The sequence below is a fragment of the Artemia franciscana genome, chromosome 11, assembly GCF_032884065.1.
Source record: "Artemia franciscana chromosome 11, ASM3288406v1, whole genome shotgun sequence".
Taxonomy (NCBI): domain Eukaryota; kingdom Metazoa; phylum Arthropoda; class Branchiopoda; order Anostraca; family Artemiidae; genus Artemia; species Artemia franciscana.
The window spans coordinates 17,117,444-17,132,411 of NC_088873.1; the positions used below are offsets into that span (position 1 = coordinate 17,117,444).

The 14,968-nt window shown below is 34.3% G+C and overlaps 1 protein-coding gene across 1 annotated transcript in view; it reads right to left on the bottom strand.

The window, feature by feature from the left end:
- Positions 1-2,320: 2,320 nt before the first annotated feature.
- LOC136032898 (GDP-fucose transporter 1-like) overlaps positions 2,321-14,968 on the bottom strand; it is a 110,349-nt gene continuing 97,701 nt past the window's right edge. The window contains exon 7 of the mRNA XM_065713332.1: positions 2,321-2,638. Within this exon, the coding sequence (XP_065569404.1) occupies positions 2,435-2,638 (204 nt within the window). The 3' untranslated portion in view covers positions 2,321-2,434. The remainder of the gene's footprint in view (positions 2,639-14,968) is intronic.

The window sequence follows — 14,968 nt, forward strand, 5'->3', positions numbered from 1 at the left end:
TCTACGTTGAAGTAGTATTTACCAAAAAAAAGACCCGAATAATTTAGAGGCAAGGGAATTTTGCAAAAGAAAAAAGTGACTTAAAAGTGTATTATTACCCTGTTTTCAATGACGAAACCGTTATAGAATAGGCACTAGTTGATATCCTGAGGTGAACACACAGGGTGGACCAAAAGTTCCTGACCCTTTTTATTTTTCAATATCTTATTTATTTTTTAATATTTATTATTTTCTTAATATTTTATTTTTTTCAGATCCTAGAAACTAATTATGAAAAAATTCAGTACCGTACAACGTACACAAATTGTAAAATTTTACAATCAAAATCAAGGTTCAATAATTCAAACCCAAAGAGCTTATCGAAGGCATCAGTGACTTTTGGTCCACTCTGTAGTGATTTTCACAGCCAGTGTGAAAGATGAGTCTTCAAAAATTAATTTACTTTAGATTCTTTAGATAACTTTAGATTCGGCAATAAAAATTTTAAAACTAAAGCAAATTTTAGCGCTAGAGATTTAGCAATTAAAAGTAATGTGAAAGAAATGCTCAAACAAGAATAAAAACAAAAATTAAAAGATTAAATAAATGAAAAATAAAGATTCAAGTATTAAAAATAACGAAAAAGCTTCTTTTCACCAAGGCAATGAACATTATTTGAAGCCTGTTTAACCAAGTTCATTCTAAAATGCGCTTGAAGCCATTTTCTAGTCCCCAAAAAGAAGCACGTCAGAAAATGCCAAAGAAATTCTAGACATTTTTTCAGCAGATGATTGATTCATCAAGTCATTAAAAAAAAAAAAAAGTCTTTTCAAATAAACGTAAGGAGGAACATTAAAACTTAAAACGAACAGAAATTATCACGTATATGAGGAGGCTGCCCCTTCCTCAGTCCTCGCTCTTTGCGTTAAAGTTTGATTTTATGTCAAAATCATTTATGAAAGACTGCTAAAACATGAGGACCGTTGAACTTGAATAAGAAGTATTTTTAAAGTACTTCAAGACTTCGCCGCAAAGAGTGAAGTATGAGGAAGGGAAAGCCTTTTCATATACGAAGTGATTTCTGCCCGTTTAGAATAGATTCCTGTCCGTTTCCTGTATAGAATTTTCCATTTAAAATTTCACTCAGAAACTTTAATAAACATGGCAGCTCTCCCCATAGAAAATCCCCCGTTGAAAATACCCCCCCCCCCAAAAAAAAAAAAAATTCTGTACAGTTCCCAATCGCAATTACTATATGTAAACAATGGGCAAACTACACAACTTAGTCTTTTTCCTAAGAACAATGGTGGGAAATGTTATCGCCAGAGACATAGTCATTGAACCTTTATACTACGCTCACAAAACTGCATGTCTCAAAATTTTGATCGGATGCTTTTGGGGCAAAAAGGGGCATAAGATACGGGCTGATTGCCAAACCAATTTTTTTGGTCACTTAAAAAGAACTTTTTATTTCCGCTCGAAAAAGCCTTCTCTCGATCTTCTAGGACCATTGATTCTATACAATCACCTTTGGGAAAACAGAAACAAACAAATTAACACGTATCCGTGATGTTTCTTCTGGCGAAAAATACAAAATTCCACATTATTGTATATAGAAACTTGAAACACTACAGTAGGATTCTCTGATATTGGATCTGATGGTGTGATTTTCGTAAAATAGCTTGAGTTTTTGGGGTTGTTTCCTCCTTTTTCAAGAATCAGGGACCTTTTCTCATGCTACTAGCTTTTGATGGGTAACATTAAACCTAATGAATTTTACATATTTGAAATCAGCAGAAAAACCACTACTTTTGATATATTAACTGTTACCATAGTTTCTTTTTTAGATTTTCTGTTACTATTGAGGTGAGTCACTCCTTACTTACAGTTTGTTACCACGAGCGGTTGAAATCCAAAATGACAAATTCACCTTGACTTGGCTCAAAAGTTTACATTAAAAGATCGATGAAACTAACATCTTAGCAGTTCATGTCGCATAAAAAAATATTTATGAACGTTCTAGAACGACAGATAAATTTTTCTCCCCTTAAGCTAAAATTCTCTTTGCAATTACACTTTCTCCTGTTTTGTTTTATAGAACTGATCAAAACAGCCTTTGAATAGATTATCCAAAAAAAGAGAAACTTATTTGGCAACATTCTTATCCACTAACTGCAAAATTCTTATAGCATTGATTGGAGTCTATTTAATTTATGTAATTATATTTAATTTATTTGATGTGTAACGATTTTCTTCTTTTGATTTAGTGCTTAATTGAAATTTAGGTATTCTCCCTCTTTTATAGGCCTAGAATCCTTTAACTAGTTAAACTTATCTTAACTAGTTTTTCTTGTGCTTTATTTGATTCCACGCTTGCAACGGATTAAACACTTAGACCTCCATGCCTATTACGACAACAAACATGAAACATGCAACGTTTAACGTATATCATTCTCTACGCCTTCACGTCCTGATATGTGTTCACTTTCTTCATTTCAATTTGTCGGACACGTGTGTATGCTGCACTTCCTCCGAGGACAATAAGATTTGAGAGCCACCACAATCCAGATTTAACTTCTGAATACCAATAGGTGGCTATCACAGTTTGTGCGCATGCTTTAGCTGTGCCTGATATGTTATGCGTCAGGGGTGACGTAACCTAAAACAAAAGATATCTAATAATGCACGGGGAAGAAGGAATGAGAGGGGAGATAGTGAGATTTCATATGATATTTTCAATTCTAGATGACAGCTAAAGATCGGACTATTGGTTCTGTTAAAGAAGAGGAAGACCTGTACTCCAAATATTACCAACTGTTTTCCTAATTGACAAGAAGAATTATTTATTATTAGTAATAAATACCTATAAAATAGACAAATGTTGGGAGCTTGAAAAAGATTGAATGATGTATATAAGTATTTTGCCATCAATTCCCTCGTGTTTCAAATCCTTCGAATCGCTCAATAAAAGTTAAACTCCAATAGATACGCCTATCTTTCTGCAATGATTGTATATAACTTAAAACAAAAATCTAATTTTAAAAACATGGCGTTGTTTCACCTTCACTGCATACAGTATTTGTAAACAAAGATCATAGGCAGCGCAAGCACAGTAAAAAAGCGAAGTAGTCTCTATGTAATATTAAATAAAAAAAAACTAGTTTTTTTAACTGAAAGTAAGGAGCGACATTAAAACTTAAAACGAACAGAAATTACACCGTATATGAAATGGGTTGTCCCCTCCGCAGTCCCTCGCTCTTTACGCTAAAGTTTTACTCTTTGCCACAATTCTACTTTTTAAAACAATTAAAAGCTTTAGCTTAAAGAGCGAGGGACTGCGGAGGGGACAACCCATTTCATATACGGAGTAATTTATGTTCGTTTTAAGTTTTAATGTCGCTCCTTACTTTCAGTTAAAAAAACTAGTTTTTTTTATTTAATTTCTGAACGTTTTTGAATTAATGCATGTTTGATTTTGGCTCTGCGCACATAAATCATTGAAATGAAATTAGTATATTAATTTTTTTTTTTTGGCTAAATGGCTTTCTCTTAGTTTTGATCAGACGATTTTGAGAAATAAGGGGTGGGGAAGGAGGCCTAGCTGCCCTCCAATTTTTCGGTTACTTAAAAAGGCTACTAAAACTTTTAATATTCAACGAACGTTTTTATTAGTAAAAAATATACGTAACTTAAGAATTAACTTACATAACAAACTTTTATATTCTTATATTTTTATTAGGTGTACGAGGGGGTTTGTACCCTCGTTAATACCTCGCTCTTTACACTAAATCGTAAGTTTTGTCCCAATTCTTTAAGAATGACCCCTGAATCAAAAAGGCCGTAGAATAAATAGTTGAAATCACTAAAAATATTTTAGCATAAAGAGCGAGGTATTTATCTCCTCCTAAATACCTCGCTCTTTATGCTAAAGTATTTTTAGAACCCCTCATATGCGTAATAATCTCTGTTCGTTTTAAATTTCAATGCTATTCCTTACTTTCATTTGAAAAAACGTTTCATATTTTTTTTTTCATTGTTTTTTTTATAGTAATGCTAGAAAATCCTGCGCCCTTTTCATTGAATTTCTGTTTCCCCATGACATATTCCTCAAAGGAAAGATCCTCCCACATAGCCCTCTCCCATCAACCCCACCCCCAAACCAAAAAATCCCCATGAAAACGTCTGTACACTTCCCAATAACCATTATTGTATGTAAACACTGGTCAAAGTTTGTAACTTGCAGCCCCTCCCTCAGGGATTGTGGGGGAGTAAGTCATTCCCAAAGACATAGTTATTAAGGTTTTCGACTATGCTGAAAAAAATGGCTATCTTAAAATTTTAATCTGTTGACTTTTGGAAAAAAAATGAGCATGGGAGGGGGCCTATTTGCCCTCCAATTTTTTGGTCACTTAAAAAGGGCACTAGAACTTTTCATTTCCGTTAGAATGAGCCCTCTCGCGACATTCTAGGACCACTTGGTCGATAAGATGACCCCTGGGAAAAAAAAAACAAAAAAAAAAACAAACAAACAAATAAACACGCACCCGTGATTTGTCTTCTGGCAAAAAATACAAAATTCCACATTTTTTAGATAGGAGCTTGAAATTTTTGCTATAGAGTTCTCTGATATACCGAATGCGATAGTGTGATTTTCGTTAAGATTCTATGACTTTTAGGGGATGTTTCCCCTTTTTTTCCAAAATAGGGCAAATTTTCTCAGGCTCGTAACGTTTGATGACAAAGACTAAATTAATTGAAACTTAAATATTTAGAATCAGCGTAAAAATTCGATTCTTTTGATGTATCTTTTAGCATCAAAATTCCGTTTTTTAGAGTTTCGTTTACTATTGAGCCGGGTCGCCCCTTACTACAGTTCCTTACCACGAACTGTTTGAAAAGAAAATAATTCGGTATTTTGGGGCTTCTGACATTATTACTCCTTTGCGGAAGTTAGGCTCAAAATTGAAAAAGGATTATATTTTTTCTCTGGGCCCCTTCCACCTCTTAGTTCGTTTATTTTCCCGTTAGTTTCAACCTGTTTTCGCTTTATAGTTGTGTTATCTCTTAGCAGTTCTTTCGTTAGTTGAGTTATGGCTGTGGTATATATGTTTTATCGCTCGTATAGTTGTGTTATTTTCAAATTATACTCCATAATAGAGAGGCTCCGAACACCCAACATTGTATATTAAGCTCTTAATTTGACGTTTTTTTCTAACGTGACCAGATTCGTCCTGCGACCTTTTCATTGAATTTTTTTCCCCCATGGCATATTTCTCCAAGGAAAGATCCTCCCACATAGCCCCCTCCCTCAACCCTACCCCCGAAACCAAAAAAATCCCCCTGAAAACGTCTGTACACTTCCCAATAACCATTATTATATGTAAACACTGGTTGAAGTTTGTAACTTGCAACCCCTCCCCCAGGGACTGTGGGGGAGTATGTCATCCCCAAAAACATAGTTATTATGATTTTCGACTATGCTAAACAAAATGACTATCTCAAAATTTTGATTCGTTGACTTTGGGTAAAAAATGAGCGTGGGAGGGGGCCTAGGTGCCCTCCAATTTTTTTGGTCACTTAACAAGGGCACTAGAACTTTTCATTTCCGTTAGAATGAGCCCTCTTGCGACATTCTAGGACCACTTGGTCAATACGATGACCCCTGGAAAAAAAAAAAAAATAAATAAATAAAATAAAAAAAAAATAAACAGGCACCCGTGATTTGTCTTCTGGCAAAAAATGCAAAATTCTACTTTTTTGTAGATAGGAGCTTGAAACTTCTACAATAGGGTTCTTTGATACGCTGAATCTGATGGTGTCATTTTCGTTAAGATCCTACGACTTTTAGGGGGTGTTTCCCCCTATTTTCCTAAATAAGGCAAATTTTCTCAGGCTCGTAACTTTTGATGGCTAAGACTAAACTTGATGAAATTATATATTTAAAATCAGCATTAAAATGCGATTCTTTTGATGTAGCTATTGATATCAAAATTCAATTTTTTAGAGTTTTGGTTACTATTGAGCCGGATCGCTCCTTACTACAGTTCGTTACCACGAACTGTTTGATTCTTTTTTTTCACGATATGATATGAGAAACAAAAGTACGGAAGGCACGAGGCGCATCTGGCTTACACCCCTTAATTTCTGTTCGTTTGGAGTTTGACTTGGTTATTTATTGTTATGAATTTAAAAAACTTTTCTCATAAAGCAAGTTTTTCAAAGAAAAGTAAAAGCTGGATTTAGCCAAGAATGAGCAGAAATACAGTCAAATAATCTTCCAAACGTAAAATTACCACAAATCACTATCAATAAGTAAATGAAAGACAAACAAACAGAAATTACAGTAAACAGCCGAGTCAAACTCAAAACGAGCAAACATTAACAAATGTAGGGTTGATAATCCCCATGTCTTCTCAAGACCAGAGCATAATTTACGCTTTACTGAAAAAAAAAATTATCGTGATTTGTCAGATTAATGGACATATACTAATATTTATACCTTAAAGTTTTGATAATTTTTTATTTATGGAAGTAAAAGAAGTGAAAACATCTAAAACGTATTTTTTTTTTTAGTAAAGCGCAAATTATGTTCTGGTCTTGAGAAGGCATGGGGATTATCAGGTCTGCTCATGCTAATTTTTGCTCTTTTTGAGTTTGACTCGGTTATTTATTTTATCTTCTGTTCATTTTGAGTTTTAGTATTGTGAAATTATTACGTAAATGAGGGTGTTCACCCCCTCGTCAATACCTCTCTCTTTACGCTAAATTATTTTTATTATTTTCAAAAGAGCTATGTATTCTAATTAAAAGGCCTTTGTGATTCAGGGGTCATTCTTAAAGAATTGGAGCAAAATTCAAACTCAAGTGTAAAGAAGAGGTATTAACGAGGGGGCGAACCCTGTCATATACGTAATAATTTCTGTTCGTAAGTTTTAATGTTGCTCCTTAATTTCAGCTGAAAAAACTTGTTTTTTAAATTTAATTTCTTATCATTTTTTAAATAATGCTGGTAAAATTCTCTTCCCCCATGAAAAGATCCTCCCACACAACTCCCTCCACCGAACTCACTCACCCCCCCCCCATCAGAATAAATTCCCCTGAGAACATCCTAACTTCCTAATAACTTCCTAATAAGCAATACTATGTGTAAGCAATGGACAATGTTCATAACTTGCAGCCCATCCCCCGGGGACTATTGGGGATTAAGTCGTCCTTAGAGACCTAGTTATTAGATTTTCGACTATGCTGAACAAAACGGCTTTCAAAAATTTTGATCCAGTGACTTTAGGAAAAAATGATCGTGGGAGGGGGTTTAGTTTCCCTCCAAATTTTTTTGTCACTTAAAAATGTACTACAACTTTTAATTTTCGTTCCAATGAGCCCTCTCGTGACATTCTAGCACCACTGGGTCGATATGATTACCCTCAGAAAAAAAAACAAATAAACACTCAGCCGTGATCTTTCTTCTGCAAAAAAGAAAAGAAAAAAAGGATGTCACACTTTCGCAGGAAGAAGCTTTAAATCTCTACAGTAGCGTTTCCTGACAGACTGAATCTGACAGTGTGATTTTCATTAAGATTCTAAGACTTTTAGGGGGTGCTTCACTCTTTTTTCTAAAATAAGGTAAATTTTCTTAGGCACGTAACTTTTGATGGGTAAGACTAAACTTGATGAAACTAATCGAAAATAGCGACGAAGACCACACTGCCTTTCCATAACAAACAAATACAACGTAGAAACAATAGGGAAAGTTTTTTCAAGACAATGGAAATTATTTATGTAGATATTTCGGCCCTATGTCCAAGGGCCGTCTTCAGCACAATACAATACTATATATATATATAAAAGAACTTACATCAAATTGTGAGAATTAAAACTGAATATAAAAACACTTATTAAAACATTTTTTTTTTTTAATATAGCCCTAGCATCCTTACTTCAGCGAAGTTCAACCAGGACTGGCGAAAAGAATGAAATGAAGAAATATAAACTCATTCAAACTAAAGAGAATAAAATGATTAGATGCAATTTCTTAAAGCTAATCTTGCTTGTTTAGCAGCCTGTCTCAAAGGCCTTTTCGTAGTTGGTTCAGTACTATTATAAATTGGTTTAGTAAAATATTTTGTTAGATCATTTTTAATTAAATTTGAGTATAAAGAATTTAGTGAGTATTCCCCCAAGTCCCTGTTCAAAGAAATATTTTTATTTATTTTGAGATTAATTTCAATTGATTCTCGAACCACCTGTTTTATTCCCAAATCATTACTAATGAGTGAAGAGTTTTCAAAAAGTATCATGTGGGACGGATTATTAAATATATGCCAACCTAGAGCAGAATCAAAGGAGTTGTTGGAACCATTTGAAATTAAGGCCTTGTCTATGTCATTTTTATGCTGTTGTAACCTTTTGTCTAGATTCTGATGGGTCCTGCCGACATAGTATTTTCCGCAATCACAGGGTATTTGATAGACCCCTCTTTGGCGAGTAACTGGGGTCTTATCTTTACCCGAATTTAAGAAATTGATGATTTTAAAATTGTTAGTAAAAACTACGTACAGATTATTTTTTGTGCAAATATTTTTTAATTTTGTTGTAATCTTTGGGATATACGGAAGATAGACAATATTTGAGGGCTTATCAATAGCCTCACATTGTGAAGTATCTTCTTCGATTTTACAAGAATGTCTTTTTATTCTACGGCTAATTATTTTATTTACAAAAGGAATGGGGTATCCATTACCAAAAAGAATATCTCTGATAAAATTTATTTCTGCATTTATATATGAATGTGAGCAAATATTTAGGGCACGATCAATGAGGGAAATTACAACTGCTCTTTTAACTTGTGGGGGGTGATTTGAATTAAAGTGAAGATATCTATTGTTTTGTGTTGGCTTTCGATATATAGTAAAATCCAGTTCATCAGCATTACGAATAATTAATACATCTAAAAACGGTAGTTTATTTTCAATTTCAACTTCAAGGGTGAACTGCAAATTTCGGTCATAAGTGTTAAGATGATCTAAGAAGCCCCGAAGTTCAGCTTCCCCATAATTCCAAAGTGAAATTACGTCATCCATATAACGACCCCAATAGACATGTTTTAGAAAATAAGAATTCAATGCCCAATTCTCAAGATTCTCGACGTAAATATTTGCTAGTAGCCCGGATAAAGGTGCCCCCATGGGTAATCCATTTTTTTGCTGATAAAAAGAATCGCGAAATTGAAAATACATAGAAAACTTATTACAAATTTTAACAAGAGTCATTAAAACTTCACAATCAATTCATGTCGCTGAAGTCTCGATCAAGTGGTAATTTTCTTCTATTTTGTTTTTTAATAATTCCTCTGAAATAGTTACATCTATATTTGTATACATGGAAACAATGTCGAAACTACTAACTATTGTGTTTTCTGAAATACTTGTGTTGCTAAGTTTTTTAATCAAATCTGCCGAGTTATGAATATAGGAATTTTGAGAATACAATAAAGGTTTGAAAGCTGCACAAAGCCATTTTCCAATATTGGCAGCGGGAGCTTTAGTACAAGCTACAATAGGTCTTAAGGGAATACCCTGTTTATGTATTTTTGGTAAACCGTAGAGTTTAGGACAGAAACTACCACAGGGAAAAAATTTATTGTATAGTTGTGGGGTGATTTTACCATTTTGTTTTAGCTGCTTTAATTCATTTATTATATTATTAGTGAACTGATCAGTAGGATCATGAGTTATTGTTTGATATGTAATTGTGTCATTTAAATGCGAAAAAATTTTGTTGTCATAGTCTGTTGTATTCATGACAACAAGTGAATTGCTTTTGTCCGCTTTAGTTATTATAATAGAAGGATCTTTTCGGAGATTAGATAGTATTTTTATGTCATGCAAACTTTCCGGTGTGGAATTAGTAGGAGGCTTAAACTTTTTTTGGCTATTATAGAGGATATTTATTAGACCAGATCTAACTTCATCCGGGTTAGAGACAGAAGGATAGTGTTTATGCAAAGCGGACTCTAGAGAGGAAACTATATCTGCCACAGGAACCTGTTTCGGTAGAAAAGAAAATTTTGGACCTTTTTCTAGTGTTTCGATTTCCTGGGGTTCCAATGTTTTAGAAGAGAGGTTAACGATAGCAGGCCCAGGAGTGAATCCTGGAGAATAAATACGGTTTCTCATCGAAGATTCATTTCGTAAGCCTTCTAATTTTTTATAGAGGCGTTCCTTGGACAAGCGAAAATCGTGGCTAAACAAATTCCTTTCTAATCTAACAACTTGAGCAAAATGAAGTAATGCTGTTACATCCCTTTGACAACCTGTATGCTCATATACTTCTTGAAATTTTCATCTCAATGCTCTTAGTCCTACAAGTAGTTAAAATAGAAGCAGTAGTAGTGAATATAGCAGCAGTAGCAGTATTAGCATAAGTTTGAACATATTGCCTTTTGGTGATATAATCTTCCCATTTCAGTATTCTTTGAAAGTTCCAACTTTATGCCCAAATCAATCCTTGAGATACACTATATTTACAATATGTATGCACATAGCGTCTTTTGATTTAGTTCAAATTCCCCCTTAATACTTTAAATGGTGCAGTATGGTAGTAGTAGTGGTGGTAGTTGTAGAAGTTTTGGTAGCATGCAAATATTGCCTTTTCGATTGCATCCCTTATTATTTCCTGAATTTTCCGAATTGATATACTCAGTTATTCCTGTATTGCATTCTTTTGACAACCCTTAAACACATAACGCGTTTTGATTTAGTTCAACACTCTCCTCAACATTCTCTGAAAGTATCACCTGAATAACCTTCGTCTTCTTGGAAAGTAAAGTTCAAACATGCATACCTTTCATATGCTAGGTGTAAACAAACGAATTGCCTAACTTACGGCCCTTGTCCTGAGGACTGTAGGGAGGTTAACATCTCCAAAGACATAATTACTGGAGCTTTCAACAAGGCTGAACAAAAAAGCTGTCTTAAAATTTCGATCGGATATGATTTGGGGAATGATAGGCTTGGAGGGAGGGGCTGATAGCCCTCTATTCACTTTTGACTCTTAAAAAGGGCACTAAAACTTGCAACTTTCAATCCAATGAGCTCCATCCGATCCAAAGTTTATACGACTACCCGTTCCACGAAAACCTTGTATGCCCCGGGCATAAATTACAATCCTTGCCAATGGGCTCTGGGAGGGTGTGTCCACCTGAAAGACATTGCTATATCATTCTTGAACTATTGGTAAATAAATGGCTATCTCACATTTTCAATTGAATACGCTTTGGAAAAAGAGGGTGTCAAGGAGGGGGCCTAGTTGGTATCCATCAGGTTTGACTCTTAAAAAGGAACTAGAGCTATATATTTCAAATCAAATGAGCCTCATCTAAAGTTCATACGACCATCCCTTCCATAAAAACCTTATATGTTCCTGAGGGATGACTTACAACCCTTACCCCCAGACTTAGGGGGATTCTGCCCACCTAAAGGCCTTATTATATAATCTTTGGACTATTTTGAACAAATGGCTATCTCAAAATTTTTATTGGATGCATTTGTGGAAAATAAAACGTAGGGGGGGTGAGCAAGCAGGTGCCCCCGATAGCTTTGACTTAAAAAGGGAGCTAAAACATCTGATTTCCAATCCAATGAGCCCCCTCCGGAGTTTATACGACCACCCTTTCCATAAGAACCTTATATACCCTCGGGGCTTAACTTACAGCCTACAACCCTTGCGCTAAGGGCTGTGGGGGGGTGTCATCCTCAAAGACATAATTTTCAGACCTTTCAACTACGCTAAAAAAAATGGCTATCTCAAAAGTTTGATTGGATGTGTCTTGGGACATGGTTGTCGCGGGAGGGGGTTATTTGCCCTCTCATCATTTTAAACTATTAAAAGAGGCACTAGTCCCTTCAATTTCCAATCGAATGAACATTTTTAGAGGTTTTACGACAGCAAATGGCCATCTCAAAATTTCTATTAGATGCATTTCAGGAAAATATGACGTGTGTGTGTGGCGGTGGGGGGGGTGTCCACCCTCAGATCACTTTGAACCGTAAAAAGGGAGCTAGAACCTCTGATTTCCAATCCAATGAGCATCTTGGTCGTCGGAGGGGGCTTGGTTGCCCTCCAATCATTTTTAACTATTAAAAAAGGCAACAGCCTTTTCAATTTCCAATCAGATGAACCCTTTTCGAAGTTTCTACAACAACTCCCTTGGATACTAAGTGCCCTGGTCTAAAATAAAAAAGAAGAAAAAAATAAATTGTGCCCACATCGCTCTTACCTTACGCAGCGCTATTGTGCTGCCTATGATTTCTATTCGTCTTCGGCTTCATTTATTTATAGATTGATTTATGATAGGTTTACGCTTGAAAAATTATTTGACTTAATTAATCAGCTCTTTGCTTTTCTTTGGAAAACTTCTTTTGAGGAAAAACTTGTTTTTAAACTAATTCGAACACTGATTATAGGATTTACCAGACACTAAAAACAGTAAAATACACAAAAAAAAAACTTTTTAAGAACACGCCTCGTCTACAATCACACTGAGCTCCAAATGCACTAAAAAGTTAAAATCAATTTTTTTTCCCTGCTATCCTGGACGATCAAAAATTTTGACGATCTAAATTGAAAGTGTAGGGTGATCGTGATAAATCTAATAATTATTCAAAGGCATCAGCGACACCGTATCCGTCAATGACAACATGATAATCAATCACCATGATCATTCAATAGCGCTCGAATGTTTTTATGTTGTGAGCGCCGCATGCTTTCTTCTTTGGTCTTAAAAAATTTCAATTTTCCAAAAAGCAGAATTTTTTTTAGTTTCAGCTTTCGCTCCACCAGGGAATTAAGCGCCAAGAACACAGAGTAGATTGCTCAAAACGAAACCGGACTGTTCTCAGTTCCCTGGTTAAATGCGTCTTAAAAGAAAGCAGAGGTATGAATCCAGTTTGGTCTAAGATACACTTAAGCACATGAACTTGAGCTAAAATACTATAGCGTTCAATAAGAAAATGTTCATACAGCTACCTGAAGTACCAAGGACAGTGAAAACCAAACCCAACTGTTTGAATTAGTTAGAACTAAGTGTAAAATTACACAGCCATACGTATCACAGAGATCTCCGAGAATGTTCTATTCCTGTTTCGGTTCCGAACTCACATATCCTTGGTTCCTTTAAAAAACACCTAATAAGATTTTTGTTGCAGAAGAATAGTTGATTGTGAAGTTTTCTAAATAATATAATTTTAAATTGGAATTTTAATGGAGCTTTTTTTATTATTATTATTATTTATTTTATTTTTTTTTATTTAGCGTTTGTTCTTTATGTTGCTGACAATGTGGGATCTCTTGTTGGTGTTAGGTGATGTGGAGATCGGTTGTCTTCGTTTGATCATTCATGTGAGTAGTAATTCTTATTTATTTTTGTCTAGGGCTGGTTCAGTAACCTGCAAACGATTAATATGTAGTTTTTTCCCAGTTAACGGGCCTCTGGACCCTTTGGATTTCTTTTTTTTTTTGGTTTGTAGTTTTTAGTATTTTGTGAATATAAGAACGTGAACTAATTGAATAAAAGAACTTGGTCTTAAGAAAATTGGTAAAATCGGGAATTCAATTTTAATGAAAATGATCTGCATGTGCAATTTCATATTTTTTTTGTAGTTGAAGGCTCCAAATTAAAAAAAAAAGAAACGTGGGTATAAAATCAACAATAAAAGCTAAAAGTAAATGGCACAAAATAACTTAAAATTATGTAGCTGCCCTTTCAAAGCATATTTAGTCATCGAAAATCGACAAATTATTAGTGTTTGAGTTTTATAGACGAAAAGTGTATTCAAATTTAGCGAAGTAGTTCCGCTAATTTATGTTCACGATTCAAGACGGCAACAATGGCAAAATGTAGAACTGCCCTAAAAGCTTCGAAAATTTGAAACAATCAGAAGAAAATTTCTAGAAAATCGTCATTTTCAGGCCTAAATAGACCCAAGATGGGTTCATGGGCAAAAATATTTTATTTGGATGTCCTTGCTTCTTAAAAAAAATTATATTTACAAAGAAAGACAGTAAAATCCTAATTGGATTATATATAAATTAAGAAATATTGTAGTGTCCAATACATTCCAAACATTATGCAATAAATTTCAAATTTAAACTACAAAAAGACTTTGATGATAAATTCAACACAATATACAAGAGATTTTCCTTGAGTAGATTCTTTCTCGATTCTCGACCTTGTTCGTATAGGCAGTAATTGAACAAAAAATACTTCGGAAGCTTATCCCAGCATACAAAGACTAGGAGCTATCGACTAAGAGAAGGAAATGTTATATTTAACGGCTATGTTTAAAAAAAGAAATGTTCTTTTGTATGGACGAGAAGAAAATGTTTGAAAAAATATGAACATGAAAAAACAAGAAAGAGAAATATACGATTTTTATTATGAGCGTATATTTCATAATAAACGTAAAGTTTATTTTTGATGCATGAAAAGTGAGTACTAAAAATATAGCGATGAGAAAATAAAAACAAAAATTGTGTTGTAAAGGGGAAGCTGCTCGCGCTAGATAAAACAAATATAAAGATGAATACCGGACTATTTAGAAGCAAGTCTTTTCATCAATCATTTTTCATATTCCTAAAATAATTTTCAATGTCTTTCAAACGTCTCTTTATTATGTTCTGTAATCTGGAAAAGCATTTAAAAAGCAAATTCTAGCATAAAATAAGTCAGAGGACAGGGCCGAAAAAGGCAGATGAGATTAAGTTAATACAACCAGACGATGAAAATCGGAAATTCTAGATTAATTTGTCATCGGGGAGGAGTATTTCAGGGTCAATAACCTCCTTGCGTGTAATATGGTACTCCCACTGTTTGAGAGCCGTGAGATATTTGAGATTAAAAATATACCACATATATATATATATATACCCCATGAAGGTAAAATGTCTGAGAAAGTAAGTTTTAAGCTAAACAGATGTTAGGTCGTTTCGA